This window comes from Abramis brama (genome assembly GCF_963993115.1).
Source record: "Abramis brama genome assembly, chromosome: 10".
NCBI lineage: Eukaryota > Metazoa > Chordata > Actinopteri > Cypriniformes > Leuciscidae > Abramis > Abramis brama.
Window position 1 is genome coordinate 10,379,321 of NC_139972.1, and position 24,398 is coordinate 10,403,718.

Genomic DNA, 24,398 nt, shown 5'->3' on the forward strand with positions numbered 1-24,398 from the left:
TGGTAATCATAAAAAGTAACAAAAGATTTTACATGGTGATCTTTGCAGGACTCTATGACTTCACATCACAGACAATTTAAAGAGGACAGTTCTGTTTTATTAAAGTGTGTGGTTAAACTATGGACTATTTTCTAGAAAGATCAGTGTAAGTGGAAACTTCACACATAGTGAGCACTGAGAAGATTCACACTTCAACCATTCACCAAATCATTTGCATGTCTTTAAATAGAATCTTGACTGGTACACAGGTTATTCTCCAACGTACAAACTTCTAGCAAAGACAGATCAGAATAGCTGTATAGTTTTCTATTCGTACAACTCACCTTGTGTGACGAGGTGCATTCAGAGAGATGACAATATTTTGCCAGGTCTTTCAAACTGGATAAATGTAGGCTACGAAAAGATGGAATGAATGTTTTTGTCTTTGAAAAGATCTGGCACAAAGACAACTGGAGGAAAGATCTGGCAAAAGATTTCGAAAAGTTTGATGAGAAAGTGCCTTTTTATTGGTGTAACAAAACTGATGTGATGGGATGTAAAAATGTGTGGAAAATAATAAGAAGGCTGAGCCTTTCTGTCTGCTCAATTAGAAGTTATCACTTATTCTTTTCCTGAAAATGTGTCGTTGGTGATTTCCTCATAAGAAAAAAGCTGAGCTCAAACACACTTCTTTTCCCCCTGATTCAAGTCTCTGAAAGTTCTCTAAGAATGTCAGTATACCACATATGATGTATCTTGTGAATCTATGGTCTGAGAAGGTCCAGATCCTTTAAAATATTTTTTTGTAAATTAATTACTTAAAAATCATACAATGTGGTTTTCTGGATTTTTGTTTTAGATTCCGTCACTCACAGTTGAAGTGTACCTATGATAAAAATTACAGACTTCTACATGCTTCGTAAGTGTGAAAACCTGCAAAATCGGCAGTGTATCAAATACTTGTTCTCCCCACTGTATGTGTAAGTGAATGTGTTTTGTGTTTTAAAACCTTTCTAATGATTATGTTAGATGATCTATAATGCGTGATGCCATGTTCTTTGACCCGCAGTTCAGAGAATCGTATCTGCCAGATTTACACCACATCAATTCATCCACTTCTCTCAAAATACATGAAAGTAAGTGGCCGGTGAACTGGGAGAAGAATAGAGTATACGTTATACAGTAGTTACACAATGTGTATCTGATATGAATAAAACACCTTGTCAATTTATATTTGAATGGATTGTTATCGTCGCTTCCATAGACATATTTCCAGATTGTAAATGTATTGTTTTGCAAGTAGCCTACTTATGTGTATTTAAAAAAAGTCTAAAACCTAAAATAAACCTTATGTGGTTGAAAACAATAAACAGCACTGAGTGCATCCGTCTCTGGCTCAGCGCCAGCCAAAGCGTGAAAGCATGTTTGCACTTAGCAGTTTATCATGCACTGAACGTTCTTATCACACCGGTGTGATCGTACACATCAAAGGCTTAAGTGACTCATTTGGGGGGATTTTTTTTTATTTGAGAGGGGAGTTGGGAGGAGCAGTAGCACAAATAAATGCAATAGATTATTAAAGATATCACTAAAATAAACAGTTCAGTTAAGTCTAACAGCAGTATTCAGGCAAAAAATACTACACAAATTGAATAAGGGATCAAATGTAAAATAACACTGTATAATCTTCCCTGAATAAATTAAATAAAGATTGATCCTTACAATTAAAGTTACAAAAGTGGTTCAGTCAAGAGCAGTAAGTGATTTAAGTATATTAGGCTGCTGTCACTTTAAGGCCAAAGCACGGATCCAATATACTGTTCCACATGCGTTTTCTTTCTCAACTGTTTACGCTTCGAGGGTGTATGAGGACACCATCTCTCAGAGAATACGCGAGTGCTGAATGGTTTAAAAAATGTTTGAATCTTTAAATTGGCGAGATTTAAAAAGATGTGCATATTATAAACATTAGTGACAATGTGACACTGCCTTGATTGTGCAAGTGACAATTCCATCAACTGTGCAGCTCGCTTAGTGTAGACGCCATGTGGTGACGTGAAGCCATTAGTGCATTTTGAGAGTGAGAGTGCGGCTTCACTCACACTGTTTGTGAGATAACATCTCACAGAACATTTACTGATTTGTCAAAAGTTACTTAATTATGTTGTAGGAATTGTACATCACCTTCAGATTTATCATTATTAGACACCACTGCAAACATGTCATATATGCCATTCCTATCCACAGCAATTTGTAACTATGTTTTGCTTAATTAGTGACTAATTCGTATGAATTCGTACAATCTCACTTGCACGTAGGCCTATATGTATGATCTGTTTACAGTTTTTCTCGATTGTTTACACACATTTTTTTGGTACTTGAGACACAATGACCACAACATGTAACTCATTTACCAACCGCCTGAACCAATTCTGCTAAACTACAAGCACAATTCCTGCTTTACACTCAAATTGCAGTTCTAAAACACACTTTTTTCAAAACACTACACACAATTCTCTGCTTTTGGCACAATTTTCATGCAGAAAATCTCTTGTTTTCACAAGGAACACACTGCCATTCAGATATGCACACTGACTCATCACATGGGCAAACACCCGTCACACAGTTTTACAATTAGCAATCAGGGGCCGTATTCACAAAGCATTTTATCTTACCACTAGGAGTACTCCTAAATCGCACTAAAAGATTTTAGCTAGGAGTTTTCTCTTAAAAGTTATTCACAACGCCTTTCAGACCTACTCTTAGTAAAGAAAAATGACAACTCCTAAACTAAGAGTGAGTCTTCGTTGCTATGGATGACGTCATTACTCATGCACGAGCTGGACTGAAGTGACCACCTTGATTGGCTGATGATTGTAACGCGGGAATGATTCCAAACACCTCCCCTACGATGATGAGTGACAGGTGACAGGTCTGAGAATGCGTGCGCTACACAAGTAGTGCGAAGGACGGAAGATGATGAATAACTGAATAAATAGCCTAAATGAATAAAGAGTAAGGCAAAACAAATAGCCTATAGCCTAATGAAACATATGGATTGATGCAATATCTTTGCAACATTATTGATTAATCTGTCACTATATGCCTCTGCCTACGTTTGCAAAGAGAAGAACATTTTTAATTTGATTCACAATCAAACGTTACGATTAGTTTACATGAAATGAATGAGTAGCCTAGTTTTGGTTGTTGTTGGTGGCGTTATTGCATCCCTAGTTATGCCTACAATGCAAAATTGTTCCCTCGCGATTGGAAGCTCCTGTAGCCGCCGCATACGCATTTCAAAACATCGCAACGTGAAATGCCACAAAAAGCGGTTTGTGAATAGGTCTTAGTGAGTTAGGAGTCCTCTCGACTTCTTTTACAGTTTTTTACGATTGTTTACACACTAAAATAAAAATTTCCACACAATTTGCAAAATTCTACTCCAAGGAGCAAAACACCTCCACAGATTTGCACAACATTACACACAATGTCTGCTTCACCCTTTTTGCAAAACATTACACACAGTGATTTGTAAAACTCTACACACATTTTCACACCTTAGACACAGTTAAAGATTGTGAGGTTACTTCCTTGTCATTACAAAGCCCCGGATTGCTAATGACAACACTAATGAACGAATTGGATAAACACAACCACCAGGTATGGAAGCACACATGTGCTAATTTGAAAACGCAGCACTCAGGTGTGCTATAAAAGGCGCAGGTGAGTTCACCTGTCTTCAAAAAAAATGGAAGGAGCTAGAAGAAATAGAAGAAGAGTGAGAATGAGAGGGGGAGCTCAAAGAGGAGATGAAGGAGGTAGAGGAAGAGGAGAAGAAGGAGATAGAGGAAGAGGCCCAGGTAGAGGAAGAGGAGAAGGCGATAGAGGAAGAGGCCTAGGTAGAGGAAGAGGAGAAGAAGGAGATAGAGGAAGAGGCCTAGGTAGAGGAAGAGGAGAAGAAGGAGATAGAGGAAGAGGCCTAGGTAGAGGAAGAGGAGAAGAAGGAGATAGAGGAAGAGGAGAAGGAGATAGAGGAAGAGGCCCAGGTAGAGGAAGAGGAGAAGAAGGAGATAGAGGAAGAGGAGAAGGAGATAGAGGAAGAGGCCCAGGTAGAGGAAGAGGAGAAGGAGGTAGACTTATGCCATTGAAGACATAGCCTGTGATGTGGATGAAATCTTATGGCCTGATCCAGCCAGACGGAGAGATGATGAATAGTTACAGTATTCTTGTTGCTTTTACAGTAGTTTTTCTTCAGAGTCAAAGTGTATGTACTTCATGCAGTAATTTTTATTTGTCTACAGATTTTATTTGTTTCATTGATTTCATTGTTGGTTGATTACTGTAACTGATTATGGTAAGAAATACTGTGTAAGTATTGAAATAAATACTTGAAATATTCAGTCTGCAGCATCAGTGTTGTGCAGTGCTTTGTAAGTTTATAGTAGGCCTATTTGTGTACATTCTCCCTATATCTCAAACTAATCATGAAGAATGTTGTGGGTATGTCACTATTTTTATTTTATTTTTTTGTCATCTAAATTTTCCCTTATATAACAATGTCTGGCCAAAAATCTAGCACATGCTATTTCCTAAAATTAGTTTTTTTACAAATGTTTTTTATATTTATCACAGCTGTGTGTAACTGGCTGCAATAGTGTCTTATCATTGAGGACTGTGTTGGTTAAATGAAAACTAATAGCATTTTCACAAATATGTGTATATGTTTTGACTGAAGTGTTTCATTTTGCAAACAATCTAGGAATTATGCAAATTGAGTGTGGTGTTTGGATAATTGTGATTCTGTTTTGAAAAAAAGAACCTGGTTTTCAAAATTGCGTGTAAACAATTGAAAAAAACTGTAAGCTGTCCCAGGCTTAGGTGCTACTTTTAGGGCTAAAATGCTTCGTGAATTACTCTTACAGTTTTTCTCGATTGCTTAAACACATTTCTTGAAACTATGCCTCGTATTCTCAAAACTGTAAACACAAATCCATAACGTCTCACCCAATTCCCCAAACATCCTATTTTCAGGTCAAAATGAAGCTCTAGACTCAAAACCATTCACTCTTGCTGAAAAACCAAACTTTGCCCTCAGACAGGACACACAAGCCCTCAAAATCACACACAATGAAAGCTTAGCGTAAAGTTCTGTCAGGAAGACTCAATTGTTGCGTCACTTACTACCTTCTCATCTATCCAATCACGTTCTAATACTAGAAGTATAAAAGACCCGTACTTACACTTGTCTGAGTTCGCAGATGCTGACGCTTTCACTCGCCACCATCCACCCCACCACCACCAAGATGGTTCTGCCCTCCACCAAGACGGGTTCTTCCCTCTAATCTCCTTATCACCTACGATGGTCCCTTCCCCATCAACCTCCCCACCACCACCAGGATGGTCCCTTCCAATACCTCACAGGGGGTCGGCTGCGCCCCTTCCTTATTCTTCAGGCAGGAAATGCTGAATCCGTACCCTCGGATTGCGAGTTACGGACGGGGCCTACGCCAAAGAACTTTATTGCATACATTGCTTGCTGGGCTGTCAATAAATGCATAACTGTTACAAGTATTTATTCTCCCGAGTCTTTCTGGCAGAACTATAACATAGTCTTAAACACTGCTGCAATAAATTCAAAACAACATTTCCAAAACTGGTAAGTTATGTTGCTTGTGGTTCCCCCCTCACAAACCTTTTCACATGATGAACACAAAAGACACAACCAATGGATACATTGGCAGATGTTTATTCATTCATGTACACAGTACAATGCAAAAAAAAACAAAAAAACTTTTTTTCCCTTTTTTTCTCTCCTCTAATTTTTTTTTATTTTTATATTTACTTACTGTAAGATGTGTGTGACCATCATATGACAGTAAAAGAGCACACACAAACCTTATTCTAATATGGAATTGTATTGGAATGGTAAAGAGTGTTGGGACGTGACAGGAGAGCCTCCACTCAAGGATACAATATGATGAACACGTCTTAGAATGTTTCACATATGGTTGAAATACCATCATTGGCCTAGAAAGATAACATTCTGGAGTCAGGACTATAAAGGAGAAAGGATGCCCTCCCTTCACTGTCACACGCTGCAGCCACTCTGTGTGACTGTACGACTGCTGGCCTTTTCTTGCAAGAAAATACACCTCATCAAAGACTATTGGAAATGTTTGTTTTTATTCAGTGATATAATTTTGTTTGCCACCACACCTCCCTGAAGGTTCTGGAGGCGACGGTAAAGCGACTCAAATTTGGCCTTACTCGTAGCCCAGCCTCCCTCATAAACATACCATTGATAAAGACATGGGCAACAAGAGTGGCTTGAATTTCATCTGAGACTGCTTGTCTTCTTGCCCTTGCCCTTCCTCCTCCTCCTCCTCCTCCTCCTCCTCCTCCTCCTCCTCCTCCTCCTCCTCCTCCTCTTCCTCCTCCTCCTTCTCCTCTTCCTTATCCCTCCTCGATCTCTTCCTTCATGTCTTTCTGGATCCATTGTTCCAAAACTCAATAAACTGATTTGGGCCCTTTTATATATCTATTGAAGGTTCTGATTGATGTGTGTTCAATTTTGACTCTTAGTGTTTCCACCTGGGTAATTGTGTGCTAACTGAGCTGAAGCTGTGCTGATTTGAGTGAACAATTTTGAATGCTAGTGCTTTATACATGACAACATGGTGTAGGCAATGAGAAATGAAGGGATTTGTGTGTAGAGTTTTGCAGTGACAGTTCAACAAATCTGACTCATGTGTCAAAACAGGGAATAGTGTTTATAGTTAAGTGAAATGGGTGTGCTTTTTGATAAATGGCATTATGGTTTTGAAATTTTAGTTCAAAAGCCTGGTTATAGTGTTTAAGCAATCGAGAAAAACTGTAATCAAAAAAATTCCTAAAGTTACGAGTAACACGTCCATTATTTTTAGGAGTTGCTCCTAAATTCGCCAGTTAGGAGCTACTTTTAGCCTTAAAATTCTTTGTGAATACGGCCCCAGAGCTTTAGCATAAAAGGGCAACAGGTAAGCTCTTCAATGGAGCAATGGATGCCAACATTGGATTTTTTTTTTTCTGTAACTGTATACAGTCAATTCTTCTGTTGTTTTGTATGTAGACCACTGTATGTACAACTTTGTGTTGGTTGGGATGTACACTGTGTATATTGTTTTTGTGGGAAAAATAAAATATATTCGTTACCGTGTATTTGTGTGTTCTGAGTATAAAAATATTCTCAGATATTTTACAACACACTTATGTATGTACTGCATGTAGTAAGTGTATCACTGAACAAAAAAAGGCCTAAATCATTATGATGAATGGAGAAGAAGTGTTTTCCATTCATCATAGTGTTTTTACATTGAGCACATCAGTGTTCAACTGGTTCTTATAAATGTCTGTTCAAATGATGGTTTGTGTGTGTCATTTGAAAACAAAATACCATTTTGAAAAGAAATAACATTGTTTTGAATGTAAAGTTTCATTTTGCAGGAGAATTGAGGGGTTTTGCCCATTGTGTGTGTGTTTTTGGATTTGTGTGTAGAGTTCTGAGAATATGAGGCATGCTTTCAGAAAATGTGTGTAAACAATCGAGAAAAACTGTAAACCCAAATTATGGGTAAGTTTAGGGGCGGGTTAGCGGTGGTCTTTTATAATGAGTTTATTTTAAAAAATCGATGTTTTTGTATGATTCAAATCGTATGAATTCATACAAAATCGCAACCTCATAAAATAGTTACATTTTGCAGTTAGATCGGGTTGGCCATACCTCTCACAGCAGACAAGTGACTTTTTTTACATCATTAGCTTCAGATCAGTTTCTGAGATATGCAAATTGAGAGACTGCGATTGAGTCATTAGAAGCGGTTATCGGCCAATAGCGATCTGTAGCTAATCAATCGAAGCACCCCTAGTTTTAGCTGCAGTGCGGTTAGCTCTGTTTGATGCCAGGGTTGCCAGGTTTGCGTAACAAAACCAGACTACGTTGTCATCAGCATACATCTGCACAGAAACATCAAGACAGACGGATGGGAGGTAATTTATATAAATTGAGAACAACAAAGGCCCTAAATTAGAAACTTGATGAAGACCGGTGGACAGACTGAGGGCCGCTGATTTAAATGACTGGACTCTGACAGGTTGGAAGTGGTCAGTGAGATAATACTGAATCCATTTAAGCACATCTGAGGAAAAATTAACACTACATAATTTTGTCAGCAAAATTGTATAATTAACAGTGTCAAAAGCCTTCCTGAGATCCAGGAACACAGCACCAACAACCCCACCTCGGTCCAACAGAGCTCTGATGTTTTCCGTAAAGAAGCAAGTCGCAGTCTCGGTGGAGTAATTGGCTCTAAAGCCAAACTGCATAGGGTGGAGAGCAGGGTGTGGTATTTAGATGGTTAATCATTTGTTTTGCTATAAGTTTTTCTGCAATCTTAGACACTGTGGGCAATATACTGATGGGTCTGTAGTTTGACATGGAATGAGGATCTCCACTTTTGAAAATTGGAGCAACAACAGCTGGTTTCCACATGCTTGGGAACATATTTTGAGAAATGGACATGGATAATTTTGGTGATGGAGGGTGTGACTGATGTACTTAGCCCCTTGAGCATCACCGTATCCATATCAAAAATATCTTTACATCTGGATGGTCTGAGTGATTTAATGGTCTGTGATACCTCTGATTCTGTGATGGTAATTAAACTGAAAACTGATTGACTTGTGTCTATTGACGGAGTGTATACGTTCTCAGGTGTGAAACAGCTTGATATGTTAGCCACAGAATCAATAAAATAGTGATTGAATGCTTCTGCTTCAACCAGAATATTGTTTGTCAGTTGTTCATTTATTTTAATTGCTAGAGTGTTTTGTTCTTTGTTCACCTGTCATTTTTCTTAGCTCGTTCCATATTATTTTAGAATTTCTATTTGATTTTTCAATTATAGTGAGAAAGAAAGAAATTCTTAATGATCTTACAACTTTTTTTCTCAACATGGTGAAACGTCCTCTGTCATGAGTTTATTTTATTTTATTTGCTAGTTTTAGTGCTTGATCTCGTTCTTTCCTGTTTTTTATGATGTCTGGATTTATCCAAGGTACAGTGTTTTTGTGTTATTTGTGCTAGAATTTTCGTGTGAATTCTTTGAAAGTTCTCTCAAGTGTTTTTTAGAAATATTTGCCTATCTTTTTCATAGTCAACCAAAGTTAAAATGTCGTCCCATTGTATTTGGTTAGCTGTAGCAACAAAGTTGTGATATTTACTTTTAGGGATTGTAATAGTTTAAGGATAGCACAAGGATGGAAACTATGTAAGGTAGTAGTTCCTACATCCAAATTCATTCATAGTTGAGTTCCATGATGTAATCACTTGTTTTCTGCCAGCCAAAAAAAAAAAAAAAAAAAAAAAAAAAAATATATATATATATATATATATATATATATATATATATATATATATATATATATAAAATATATACCATGGGAGCAAAACCATGGGAGGACCAGGGCGCAGCAGTTGGTTGAAGAAGCCATGGAGGTGTAGATGGTGGTAGGATCCAGGTAGGAACGGACGGCTGACGAAATCCCAGAACAACCTGGGAGAAGGCCATAATGCACTGTAAACCCAGATTTTGTTTCTAATTAAACTTACGAGTAATCATTACTTATTCTTTTATGTTTAGTAAAAACCTGCTATCATTACTAAACAACATTAGTTGTGTGCACTATTTAGCTGAAAGATTCATTGCACTAATCATGTTAAGCTGAGATAACTCGCTATGTTAAGCTTCTGTAAGGGAGGGGCGTGGCCTATTTAAACAGGTGACAGTGCGCAGAGTGCATCATTTAAAGTTTGAACCAAAGAGTCGAACATTACCAGCTTAACTTATTACTAAACAGACTGACTTTATTTCTGTCAGACGTCTACAAAAGATCTTGTTGAGAATCAACAGAGGTTTAGATGTTGATGATTTATTGTTTCATTTGTAGTCACCATGATGGTGAAAGGTGTTGGCTTTAGTTGGGCTCTTGCCTTTGATATTTAAACATTATATTTTCTCTGGCTGCTATAACTGTGAGTTTAAAGGGCACAATAGTTATAGCAAAAAGCTAAGAGTAAAATGATCAATTGACTATAACTGCCTATTGATGCTGTTATCAATAGGGATTGTAAGTCACTATAGTCAGTAGCACTTGACTTTTCCTGTGATTTTACGGCAGGAAATCCTACAGAATTGTATATGAATCTCAACAATGGTGCTGGGTACCCAATAGTAAACCTATTATCCTAAACAGTGTAAATACAACATAACATGTTTAGTTTCAGCTTGTGTAAAAGGTTAGGGTTATATGTTAATACAACTCAACATGTTTAGTTTCAGCTTGTGTAAAAGGTTAGGGTTATATGTTAATACAACTCAACATGTTTAGTTTCAGCTTGTGTAAAAAGTTAGGGTTCCATATTAATACAACTCAACATGTTTAGTTTCAGCTTGTGTAAAAAGTTAGGGTTCCATATTAATACAACTCAACCTGTTTAGTTTCTGCTTGTGTAAAAACTAAAGTGGTATAAGGCAACGGGTTTCCTCGCGATTTGCGAGTAAAGTCAACTAATTCGGGTTAAGAGTGTGGAGGAGCCAGGGTGGTACGACCAACTGAGGTGACACAGGGAGATGGTGAGGCCCATGTGATGTGCGATGGACCAGGAGATCTGGTGATATCAACTGCCTCGGAGACCAAGCCAGAGTCCCGGCAACAAGTGGCCGAGGTGGAGCCAAGGGCCAAAGGACTGAGGTGAAGCCGGTGTGATTGAGGACCCTGCTGGAGCCTGAGGGATGGAGGAGCCCGATGGAGCCGTAAGATTGGAGAGATGGAGCACGGCAGACCGCCCAGAAGTCAGTGGCGATGGTGGAGCAACGACTGACATGGGTGGAGCCGGTGGGACGAGGGAGCTCCGTGGAGCCGGAGCAACAACGGACCTGGGTGAAGCCGAAGGGACGAGGAGCCATGGCGGAGTCAGTTGGTCGATGGGCCGAGACAGAGCTCGGGACTCCTCATGCTAGGGCAGCACTGGGGATCGGAAGCCCCAAGGCGGATCAGGGCTGCATGGCTGATAGTGGAGCTGAAGGGCTGAAGTTGGTGGTGGCAGAGACGAGGGAATGGCTGGCTTCAGTGGAGTGTGCCATGATAGGTAGACTGGGTGAAGAAGCAGGCTCGGTGATGTACATGGCTGGTGGCGACGGAGAACACTCTGTGAAGGACAGGACTGGTGGTGATGACAAACTCTCTGAGATGGTGGTGACAACGAACTATAGGCCAAAGTTGATGTACTCAGCCAGCATCCCCGCGGCTTCACTAGCCGAATCTCGTCGTCCAAACCGATCCATAATCCTTCCATGAGCATGATGTCATAGCAGATGGTGAGGTGGCTGGCACTGATTAACTCCTCCACGTACTCCTCCAGATCTCTTCCTCCGTGAAACATGCAAATCATAAACCCATGATTAATGAATTTCCATGGAAACTGATGACTGGCGGGAAACTATAGGAACAAAGGAAACAGGAAACTAATGATAACAAACTAAAAGTAACACGAAAGTAAAACTAATACAATACAAAAACAAAGATACAAAATTACAAATAAAAATTACACTACATTGAAAAGTTCATCATACAATTTAACAATGTTGACACTTTTTTATTGTTCTAGGATAATAGCTGAATTGTGTGCTGTGAAAAAAGTTTTATGAAAGATAAGTGGAATAATTAGAAATCATTCATTAACATGCCACCATTTGAACATTGACATAAGCATTTCTCTGAAAATGGAAAGTAGTGATTTCTTTTCAGGCTAAAAGTTTGTCCATTGGAGAATTACTTAAAGGATAGAGCAGAAAATGAGTTGGCCGTGCAGCAATGACATTATGTGATGGTGTGTCAACAGAAAATAATAGAAAGTTGATTGTATTTCATTAAATTTTCAATTTCAAAATGATTCATGGTCAAATGCAAACACACAGCCTACTTACATGACACACCTTCTTTAATTGATTTTCTTTTCTGAAGCGGTTCATTGAGTAAGTGTCTAACTGTTGATCCTGAACCCTGAACTACCTTCCTCAACAACATTTACAAGACCAATGGAAACCACATAATTACTCACTTTCACTGCGGTCAGTGTGGAAGTGTTTAAGCTTCTCCTTATGTGAGTAATTCACCACCAAATGGCAAATGGTCAAAACCACAAACATACTTTTGAGTATTTTCGATAATTTTGGCTATTTCAGCTAAATCAGCAAAACACCCCCCCCCCCCCCCCCCCCCCCCCAAAAAAAAAAATACATTTTGAGTATGTAAACTAAATCAGCTAAATGTGCCACTTTAAAGGAGTAGTTCACTTTAAATTGAAAAGTATCCCATGATTTACTCGCCCTCAAGACATCCTAGCTGCATATGACTTTCTTCTTCCAGACGAAAACAATCAGAGTTATATTAATAAACATCCTGACGCTTCTGAGCTTTATAATGCCAGTGGATTGAAACCATCAGTATGAAGCTCATAAAAGTTCATCTATCCATCAAAAACGAACTCCACACGTCGCCAGGGGGTTAATAAAGGCTTTCTGAAGCAAAATGATGAGTTTGTATAGGAAAAATATTCATATTTAACACATGCCTGTTAGAGATTTAAAATGTGTTGTTCTTTTGAGAATGTACATGGATGTTATCCTAATAAATTATATTGTAAAAAAAATCACTGACAAAAAAAATGTTGTCAGTCATTTTTATCACCTTTGCTACTCTTTGAATTGAGCGATTCCTTATGTCTTTATAATGGCATTAAATGGCATTAAGGAGTATTACTGTTTATATGTTTTTGTTGTTGTTGTAGGTCTTGAGGGCACCAGTGATTCCAAACTGAACATAGAGCCTCTGGTCAATGTCTATGTGTGCCTGTAGGTAAAAAGCAAAACTCCAGACTTACGTCAACATTTATAACTGGGTAAATTTAATTCACATGCCAAACATAACATTATGAGTCAGCCAGGGCAGCAAATGTTGAGTATAGGTTTATCGAGATATAGAGAGGCTGTTTTGAGAAAAGCAGCCCTGACATACCTTGATCTGCAGGGTTTTCTATGGGCTGCCACTGCTTTTCAAAATGAGTTCTCCCTCTAAATGTAATATGGTGTAAATTCCAGCATCTTTACCATAATCTCCTTTGAGCTGGGTCCTCAGCACCTCATCAAAGAGTTTTGAAACAAAGGTTTCAACAGTGCCTTTGTTTTTATTTATTACAAATTATTTATTTGCATTTTTATAAAGTATCATAATCATAGGTATTAATATTCAACTTGTAGATTTCCATTATTTTGACTTATTGCTGGTTAACCATTGGACTCTTTATAATAAACAAGAAAAACAAGCAGTGATAAAAAAACTAAATAGTAAACATTAAAAAGTGAGATAAATAAGGTAAATAAGGAAGCAGGTGTCAAGATGTTTTTATTAACTAGAATCTGTTTTCCTGTATCTATATTACTTACATTTACTTAGTTCTCATGTAAACAGCATCTCCAGATGGAATGTCAACACTTTGAATCACTAAGTTTGGCTATTTTTAGTAGCTAGTATTGCGTGTCTAATTTCAGTGACTCCGCTTTGATGTTTGGATCACTGAGTTTGTTGACTGTTTTATTGCCCCACTGATCATCGTCCTATGAGGTGAGCGTTCATCTGCTGCCAGCCAAATATCAACAGATACCAACATGATGATGATTTCTAACTGTACCAGAAGTGAGAGTGTTTCCTTCACTTTCACAAGGATGACATTTTATCAAAGTTATTTTAAAGGATCTTCCATGTTTTAGTTAGATCAGAAGATTTTGATACACTTTCAGTGAACTGTGGTTTTTCCACACTGAATATCTGATAGTTGGAAAACATGCGAAACATAACTCAAGCAAACACTCTTTTCATACTTTTACTTTACTTTTACCTTTTTTTTGCTAATACTACATTTAAATGGTGAAAGGTCATTCGATAGTTTCAAGTTTGAAGCCCGTTTCAGTTATGTCAGGCATACTTACTTCTGGTCAAAGTTGTTTACAATACGACCAAGAGTATGTACAGGTGCTGAAGTAGACAACGTAAGAGACAGGCCACTGCATCATCATCACCTCTCTTCTGCTTGTATGCAAATTGTAGACAATCTACAGATGTTGTAATGGAAGCATAATGTTTTTGACGATTTTCTCAAAACATTTCATTATGATAGAGGTTAATGATACAGACCTGTAGTGATTAAACTCTAATGGATGCGTTTTTTTGGGGGAGGGGAACAGGAATAACAATTGATGATTTCCATTTGACAGGTATTGTTGGAGTACAGAGTGAGTGAATGAAGAGAGAATGTTATGTATAAAAAGTTCTTTAACATTTTGACAAGCCATATTCACATAGGGCTATACTGCGAGATGCATTATAGACGCCTTATATGCACCTCATGGCAGCCCACATGTCTAACGGCTAAATCTGCTTGGGGGAATACTGTGTAGGCAGATCTAGGAGAGAAAACAAGGAGAGAAGTTTGGCCAAGGCAGTGTGAGCACTGAGATCTTCTCTCCATATTATTGAGTTTTATAGTTTTATTGCAGGGTGTTTGATCTCAGCTTTTTTTTCTTAGCAGGAAAACCATGTCTTACAAAACATCATAACGTAATGCCATAAATGGTGGATATTAATGATACTTTCTGAGGAATAACTCTTTCAAGGATACGGTTGTGTTATAAGTTCCATGTGAAGCACAAGCACTCAATAGCAAGTAAAGCAAAGTCTAGACACATTTATAATAAATAAATTCAAAAAAGAACACAAGATTAAAATCAATTTTATTAGGCAGGCACATAACAGGTTTCCAAGAATACTAATTTAAGAAGTGTGGGTACATGGGTACTTTTTAACAATAGCAAACGTTGGCGGCATTGTTGAACTGCTTTAGCCATAACCTCTGGTTATTGATCAGACTGACGAGTTTGTGACCATGGGCCTGCATAATGTGAAGGGCCGGTGTGAGGACCCTGCGACTTTGGCACCCGAGTGAATGAGGATAATAAGTGTAAAGAGTATAGATATAGATATAGAGTTAAAAAAAAAACAAGTGCTGCTAAACTATTAATTTGAGGTTGTGATAAAAATGGAGTCAGATAAAAGATTAATTGGAATTAAGTTACTTTACCACACTGAAAAGACAGTAACATGCAGTAAACCTTCACCCGCTTATCGGAAACTGTCGTTGGACCGATTGGGCAGTCCTTACAGCATTTTCAGGAAAAGAAAAAGTTATAACTTCTAATCGAGCGGACAGAAAGGCTCTTTCTTATTTTTCTTTTCCTCACATTTTTTACATCCCATTACATTATTGCTGATGTCACACCGATAAAGAGGCACTATTGCATCAATCTGTAGGAGTTCTTTGTCCAGATCCTTCCTCCAGGCGTCCTTGTGCCAGATATTTTTAAAGACAAAAACATTTTTCTTTTGTTTGATTTTCTTCCATTCTTCCAGACCTGGCAAAATTTTGTCATCACTCAGAATGCACCTCGTCACACAAGGTGAGTTGTACGAATAGAAAACTATACAGCTATCCTGATCTGCTTTTGCTAGAAGTTTGTCCATTGGAGAATTACCTGCAGGATAGAGCAGAAAATGCTCAGAATGCTTCACTGGTTCTGATGTTGGTCGTGCAGCAATAACATTTTGTGATGGAGTGCAGAGAACACATTTCTCTCCTCTAGTGAGAATATTTTTCACATTTGCTGCATCCTCCTCTCTGAACACAGTCTGGATATCAGAATTTTCATCTGTACACTGAGACTGTGGGACAGAGATTGCTATTGCGTACTGAACATCAGGCTTGGTCCTTGGCTGGACACTGGAAGACATAAGATTATCACAATTTTTAAGAAACTTAAAGTTATGTGTTTGCCTTGTTAATAAGAATGCAACTTTCCACCATGCAACAATTTTTAGCGGACTTGTATTTGGCTGATTTAAAGGTGCTATAAGCGATCTCGGTTGGCGTAACCTCTTGTTGATGTTTGAATTATTATAAAAAAAAACGGAAGCGAGCTAGACCCTCCCTCCTCCTCATCTGCGCACTAACCCCCCGAACCCCACCCCCACATCATTCTTGTCGGTTATTGGCTGGAACAGTTTGTTACGTTTCGTGCTGTGGGTCGCTCTGTTTGTTGCTCAGTTTGTTTTTGCTGCAGTTTGTGGAGCCTGGGCTGTCTGCAAGAGACCGTATTTTTGACAGTGTGTTCAGGGGACAGGCAGCTAGCGGATAGTGAGGAGATGTTTGCTGTATGTGAAAAAAAAATGTTTTGGCCTAAAAAACGCGTGACATCACTTATAGCACCTTTAATATGTTGATTTTATTTAATTTACTAAATAGTATAAATAAACTTACTTGTCGTTAAAATACTTGATCATTTTAGCAAGGGCAGCAGTGTTCACATTGCCCTGAATGCCTTGAACACACAGATGAAGCAGGCAGAGGAAGATGAGAATTCTCGATGGAACCATGAATGCCTTTAGATAAAAGACAAAATTACGGTGGCCGAGAGAGCTCAACGCGCTGCAAATGAAGAAAACACATGCAAACAGAAAAAAACGCATGCAAACAGAAAAAAACACATGCAAATACAACCAAATACAGAAACGCGCTGCAAATAGAACAGAACACAACGGAAATGTTTCCGGGGAACCCAATAAGTGACGGACGGACGGCTAGGATGTGCTTACAGCAGAGCCCGTCTACGGACATTCTCTGCTTACAGCTGTCTACTTTTATTATTATTATTATTTTTATTTTTATTTTTTGCAAAACATACAAAGATGACACGTTTATGACATACAACTTTGTATACAATATACAAAATGTATTTGCGATATGTTCAATGTCATAAGAATACTAAAAAGAACAATGAGCTGAAGACTAAAATAAATAAATAAATAAAAAAGATAGAGAAAAAGAACGAGGAAAAGACATTAATCTATACATCAGTTACATTGTACACATTTTGTCATGTTATGTTAAAATAAGTTTCGTAAGAAATGTTAGAATGTAGCTATAGGTCCAAATATGAGAAGGCAAGTTTTAAAGTTGTGACACTCACACAAAGATATAACACATATTTTAAAAACTTTGTTGTATAAAATGTATATTTATTTGCAACAGTTATGTTAACAGCATTAATACTATATTTCTGGTAAGAACAGCTATTCAGCTGATGGACACGCGCTGCGTTGTCATGGGAACATCCCAGGTGAAAATAATGAGGAAATTACGTTGTCTTTCGTTGCTCCCTTCATCAACATAATGGCACACAAGTGCCCCGCTCCCTCCAAAGTGCCCAATTCAAGGGCTCTGCCGTCTCCCCTTTTAAGAGAGTAGGGCATAGGTAAAGCCAGAGCCCGCGTCTCTCTGGTAAAGCTCGCGAGCCGTCCGTCCGTCACTTATTGGGTTCCCCGGAAACATTTCCGTTGTGTTCTGTCCTATTTGCAGCGCGTTTCTGTATTTGGTTGTGTTGTGAACTTTTGCAGCGCGTTTCCGTATTTGGTTGTGTTGTGAGCATTGGGACGCACGTGAGTTGTAAAACTGATGAAGATGTTTTCTTATTCGTTGGTGGGTTTTTTTCTATTTGCATGTGTTTTTTTCTATTTGCATGAGTTTTTTTCTGTTTGCATGCGTTTTTTTTCTGTTTGCATGCGTTTTCTTCATTTGCAGCGCGTTGAGCTCTCTCGGCCACCGTACAAAATAGCTGAGAAAAAGAATGAGAACTGAGAGAAAAAAAACATATTAAAACATAATGAGAGCACGTGAGTTTTTAACAATTTATTTGTCTTCTAAATACAGATTATGTGCATGTATTTCACATTTTATTACTCCCGTGCTGTGTGGAAAGCTTAAATTTGTTGTCGTCCCTTCAGCGTTTGTCAGACAGTTAAATTACTTTTCAGATTGGGTGTTATCAATTGTCTTTTTGATAAAGCAACTTTATTATTGTTTTAACGGTAACACTTTAAAATAAGCTCTCATTAGTTAACTGCTTTGGTTAACATGAACTGCACTTTTTATTTACTGCACTTTTAACTGCATTTATTAATCTTTGTTAATTTACAACTTTTACTAATATGGAAATCAAAAGTTGTAGGCCTATTTGTTAACATTAGTTAATGCACTGTGAACTAACATGAACAAAAAAATAAGCAGCTGTCTTTTTATTAGTTAAGATTATTTATTATGGGTTATATCTTTTGCTGTAGTGTGTCAGTAGGAAATATCAGTTTACATTTCCAAACATTTCTTTTGTGATTAATTGTAATAATCCAATGAGATTTTTTGTCTGACAACAGCCACTATGAGTGTATAGATAGATAGATAGATAGATAGATAGATAGATAGACACGGCCGCGCCCATCACGCGTTATACAACTAACACAATCATTATAAAGGTTTTAAAAAAAAAAACACATTCACACGTGTCTAATGTCTGTAAATTCCTGATTGGAGCATCACTATAGATAATGCTACATGATAAAAAGAAGTCTTCAAATCGACCCCATGATCAGATTCTTGATCGGTATCGGCCCAAAAATCTTGATCAGAGCACCTTTAGCTGAAACCATAATCAAATTATTGAAATGTACACAATATTTGGGTAAGTTGTCCCAGAACCTGGCATTAAACAAAAGCTAAACAGGCCCCTAGTACTTTAAACATGTTGTCTTTAAATATTTCTGTTTCTGTTTGCAAGTACTTCTGTTTGCTGTGTTCTGTGCTTCTCTGAAGTCTTCTTTTAAGGTTTTTAGGAGCTTATTTTTTATGTTTAAAGCATTGTTTGGATGAGACCAGTTTTCTAAACAATGTGAACAATAGTGATGTTGCTTTAGCTCCACTTATGATGGTATTAAGTGATAAAGAAGTATGACTATGACTTACCATGTTATCTGTTGCTCAGATCAGAAGGTTCAGAGATGTTGTGTGAGTCTGCAGTGAAGCAGGAGTGATGAGGAAGAGGAAGAAGATGCTTTTTATTCTGACACTCGACCAGCCCTCTTCTTCAACACCATGAAAAGACCAATTAAAACGGTTCACACTTGCAGCACTGACTCCTTTAATGATGTCACTGAGCGTCTGTGTGTGTCTCGCCATGTACGGTGTGTTGGACTTCCTCAAAATGATCTATAAGAAATAAAACAATTAATAATTCCTCCAAGAACTCTAAAAACTGGTTAATGGGATCCTCCAATAAAGCGATCCAAGGAAACGGATTTAAGGCAGACAACTGCCTTAGGCCCCAAATAATGCACAGTAACATAAATATGAAAATGAAATATGATCTTACATTAATTAAACACTTAACAATGTTAAGTAATTGTAATTGCAGTCACAATGCATACAATATATATTTTTTTTCTTTTTCACTCCCTCAGCCATTGCATTGTGTTTTTAAATAGATTTACTCCTCAAGCCATTCTAGGTGTATATAACTATCTTCTTTCAGACAAACACAATCTGAGTTATATTTTAAACTATCCTTGCTCTTCTAAGCTTTATAATGGGAGTGAATGGAGGGTGAGATTTTGAAGCCCCCCAAAAATGCACCCATTCATCATTAAAATAATCCATACGTCTCCAGGGGTTAATAAAGGCCTTCGGAAGCAAAGTGATGTATTTGTGTAAGAAAAAATGAATAAATTCTGCGTTTCTGTGATCGTCAATATGTCATGTGTCGGGTCAAAGGTCACTCTTCTGCGTAAATCACTGCGTGCGGCCGTCTGCAGGAAGCTAGTTATTATCTAATAAAATTTTAAATATGGATATGTTTCTTACAAAAACCCATAACTTCACTTCAGAAGGACTTTATTAACCCCCGGAAGCCATATGGATTATTTTTATGATGAATGCCTTCAAAATCTCACCCCACATTCACTATCACTATAAAGCTTGGAATAACTAGGATATTTGTAAATATATCTCTGATTGTGTTTGTCTGAAAGAAGAAAGTCATATACACCTAGGATGGCTTGAGGGTGAGTAAATCATGGTATAATTTATATTTTTGGGTGAACTATCCCTTTAGTTAATTGTTTTGAAATTAACTGCCAAGGAAATATAACACAAAATATAGCATTGAATGTTATTTCATTTTTGTACTTAGCTTGGGTTCTTTTACAGTCTCAGTTCTAATAATCTCCTGTTTGATAACATTCAATCAGTGTCTTTGAACCAAAAGACGAGCAGACACCGAGCAGAAGAGAGACACAAAGTAGCGCGTCTCTTAATGGGTAAAGCTACTGTAACATCTTCAGTTAGTCCAACGTGATCTCATGAGAATACGTGTGTATTTTTACGTAAAGTGTAATTCTACCATACGTACATTTACTTACGTTTTATACACACATAAACGTATAATACTGACGTATTTACAGCACTAAAACGTAAAATATTTACGTATTAACAGCACAAAAACGTAAATTATTTACGTATGAACAACTGTATGTATTCTTATTTATGCATACCCACTGCACAATGTGTCGTCGGAGTGACGTAATTTTCATGTCATTTTTGGACGTCCAAATTCGGTCCACTGAAGGGGTTGTTTTGTGACGACAGGCGCATTTTTCAACGTCTTCCGCACGTCTAATGTGGACGTCCGTCCACAAAAGTTTGTTTGTGGGAAGAAGGAAGGAGACTGGATCGGCTTGCTGTGGATCGTGTGTTTTATTAGACACACACACACACACACACACACACAGCTTTCCCTGGGTATCGAACCCGTGATCTTAGCGTTACAAGCGCCAACGCTCTACTGTTTGAGTTAGACTTAGTTTGGACGTCGAAAAGATTTCCAGAATTGGTCATGGACCGACGGACCCAATATAGACATGGGGCCCTATTTTAACGATCTGAAACGCAAGTGTCAAAGCGCAAAGCGCAAGTAACTTTGTGGGCGGGTCTTGGCGCTGTTGCTAGTTTCCCGGCGGGATAAATGACTCTTGCGCCAGGCGCAAATCTAAAATGGGTTGGTCTGAAGTAGCTTCATTATTCATAGGTGTGGTTTGGGCGTAATGTGAAATAAACCAATCAGAGCGTCATCTCACATTCCCTTTAAGAGCAGGCGCGTTTGTTCTAAAGCGGATTCCTATTATAACGGCGGATTTGCCAGGCGCACACCAGGAGCGGTTCACAGCCGAGGAGAGCAACGCTCTCGTCAGGGACGTTGAGGATAGAGAAACCCACCCAAATTAACTTCGGTTAAAAAGGCGTATGATAATTTGGGTAAATGTGTAAGCTAGATGTATGCTTTTATAATAAACTGTCTATCTATCTATCTATCTATCTATCTATCTATCTATCTATCTATCTATTTATCATAATAATGTATGATTTGCAAAAATGAAAACTGCTGCTTCTGTGTAGATGAGAGAATCAAAGTGTATGCGCGTTGTGCACACGCTACATTGATTATGGTCAAGCATGCGCCCTTAAAATAGCATATGAATAACATGCGCAACGCGCCACTGACTTTAAACTATTTTTTCCTGGTTAGTGGCGCAATTGTTTTCTAAACCTGCAAAATAGCATGAAGGAACGTTTGCGCCGGAACACGCCTCCTTTTTTGCGCTGAACCGCCCAGGGAGCGCAAGTTCATTCCGTAGTTTAGCGATGTGCTTCTGTGGAGGGAAAAGCGCGCTTTGCGCGGGTGCAAAATAGGAATGATACATGCGTCGGTGTACAAAGTCAATTGCGCTGGGTGCAAGATAGGGCCCATGATCTGCATGTCTATCCAACGTCCAATGTTTAGTGGGATGGTCCTAGGTATTCAGACCCTTTGCTCAGTATTTAGTAGAAGCAACCTTTTGATCTAATACAGCCATGAGTCTTTTTGGGAAAGATGCAACAAGTTTTTCACACCTGGATTTGGGTATCCTCTGCCATTCCTCCTTGCAGATCCTCTCCAGTTCTGTCAGGTTGGATGGTAAACGTTGGTGGACAGCCATTTTCAGGTCTCTCCAGAGATGCTCAATTGGGTTTAAGTCAGGGCTCTGGCTGGGCCATTCAAGAACAGTCACGGAGTTGTTGTGAAGCCACTCCTTCGTTATTCTAGCTGTGTGCTTATGGTCATTGTCTTGTTGGAAGGTGAACCTTCGCCCCAGTCTGAGGTCCAGAGCACTCTGGAGAAGGTTTTCGTCCAGGATATCCCTGTACTTGGCCTCATTCATCTTTCCCTCGATTGCAACCAGTCGTCCTGTCCCTGCAGCTGAAAAACACCCCCACAGCATGATGCTGCCACCACCATGCTTCAGTGTTGAGACTGTATTGGACAGGTGATGAGCAGTGCCTGGTTTTCCCCACACATACCGCTTAGAATTAAGGCCAAAAAGTTTTATCTTGGTCTCATCAGACCAGAGAATCTTATTTATCATCATCTTGGAGTCCTTCAGGTGTGCTTTCATGTGTCTTGCACTGAGGAGAGGCTTCCGTTGGGCCACTCTGCCATAAAGCCCCGACTGGTGGATGGCTGCAGTGATGGTTGACTTACTACAAATTTCTCCCATCTCCCGACTGCATCTCTGGAGCTCAGCCACAGTGATCTTTAGGTTCTTCTTTACCTCTCTCACCAAGGCTCTTCTCCCCCGATAGCTCAGTTTGGCCTGACGGCCAGCTCTAGGAAGGGTTCTGGTCGTCCCAAACATCTTCCATTTAAGGATTATGGAGGCCACTGTGCTCTTAGGAACCTTAAGTGCAGCAGAAATTTTTTTGTAACCTTGGCCAGATCTGTGCCTTGCCACAATTCTGTCTCTGAGCTCTTCAGGCAGTTCCTTTGACCTCATGATTCTCATTTGCTCTGACATGCACTGTGAGCTGTAAGGTCTTATATAGACAGGTGTGTGGCTTTCCTAATCAAGTCCAATCAGTATAATCAAACACCGCTGGACTCAAATGAATGTGTAGAACCATCTCAAGGATGATCAGAAGAAATGGACAGCAACTGAGTTAAATATATGAGTGTCACAGCAAAGGGTCTGAATACTGGTGATATTTCAGTTTTTCTTTTTTAATAAATGTGCAAAAATGTCAACAATTCTGGGTTTTTCTGTCAATATGGGGTGCTGTGTGTACAATAATGAGAAAAAAAATGAACTTAAATGATTTTAGCAAATGGCTGCAATATAACAAAGTGTGAAAAATTTAAGGGGGTCTGAATACTTTCCGTACCCACTGTATATGACATGTTTGCAGCGGTGTCTAATAATGATAAATCTGAAGGTGATGTACAATTCCTAAAACATAATTAAGTAACTTTTGACAAATCAGTAATTTGAAGACTTTATGTGAGAAGTTATCTCACAAACAGTGTGAGTGAAGCAGCACTCTCACTCTCAAAATGCACTAATGGCTTCACGTCACCACATGGCGTCTACACTAAGCGAGCTGCACAGTTGACGGAATTGTCACTTGCACAATCAGGGCAGTGTCACATCGTCACTAATGTTTATAATATGCACATCTTTTTAAATCTCGACAATTTAAAAATTCAAACATTTTTTAAACCATTCAGCACTGGAGTACTCTCTGAGAGATGGTGCACTCATACACCCTCAAAGCGTAAACAGTTGAGAAAGAAAACGCATGTGTAACAGTATATTGGATCCGCGCTTTGGTCTTAAAGTGACAGCAGCCTAATATACCTAATGCATGTCATTAATGTTAATCAAACAATAGAAGACAAAGCGAAAATCACTTACTGCTCTTGACTGAACCACTTTTGTAACTTTAATTGTAAAGATCAATCTGTATTTAATTTATTCAGGGAAGATTATACAGTGTTATTTTACATTTGATCCCTTATTCAATTTGTGTAGTATTTTTGCCTGAATACTGCTGTTAGACCTACCTGAACTGTTTTTTTTAGTGATATCTTTAATAATCTATTGCATTTATTTGTGCTACTGCTCCTCCCAACTCCCAAATGAGTCACTTAAGCCTTTGATGTGTACGATCACACCGGTGTGATAAGAACATTCAGTGCATGATAAACTGCTAAGTGCAAACATGCTTTCACGCTTTGGCTGGTACTGAGCCAAAGATGCACTCATCGCTGTCACATCACAACTATTTATTGTTTTCAACCACATAAGGTTTATTTTAGGTTTTAGACTTTTAAATACACATAAGTACTTGCAAAACAATACATTTACAATTTGTAAATATGTCTATGGAAGCGACGATAGCAATCCATTCAAATATAAATTGACAAGGTGTTTTATTCATATCAGATACACATTGTGTAACTATAACGTATACTCTATTCTTCTCCCAGTTCACCGGCCACTTACTTTGATGTATT

At 38.4% G+C, this 24,398-nt stretch overlaps 1 protein-coding gene across 3 annotated transcripts; it reads right to left on the reverse strand.

The window, feature by feature from the left end:
* Window positions 1-14,850: 14,850 nt before the first annotated feature.
* Window positions 14,851-19,036, reverse strand: LOC311090621 (uncharacterized protein). Of its 3 annotated transcripts, none has more exons than XM_084126035.1 (3): window positions 18,983-19,036; window positions 16,448-16,569; window positions 14,851-15,910 (listed from the first exon to the last, which is right to left on the reverse strand). In XM_084126035.1, the coding sequence occupies exons 1-3, from the start codon at window positions 18,983-18,985 to the stop codon at window positions 15,328-15,330; spliced, it is 708 nt and encodes a 235-aa protein (XP_083982161.1). In that variant the 5' UTR covers window positions 18,986-19,036; the 3' UTR covers window positions 14,851-15,327. The 3 variants fall into 3 exon arrangements, with proteins under 3 accessions (XP_083982161.1, XP_083982162.1, XP_083982160.1); XM_084126036.1 differs by having other exon boundaries at window positions 16,448-16,615; XM_084126034.1 differs by lacking the exon at window positions 18,983-19,036 and having other exon boundaries at window positions 16,448-18,962.
* Between the last annotated feature and the right edge of the window lie 5,362 nt (window positions 19,037-24,398).

Bases quoted from the DNA above. Each gene is read 5' to 3' on its own strand.
- LOC311090621 (XM_084126034.1), bottom strand. From the start codon at position 16,656: ATGCGTTTTTTTCTGTTTGCATGTGTTTTCTTCATTTGCAGCGCGTTG. The intron at 15,911-16,447 runs GTAAGTTTATTT...TATGTCTTCCAG, and splicing joins ATCAAGTATTTTAACGACAA to TGTCCAGCCAAGGACCAAGC.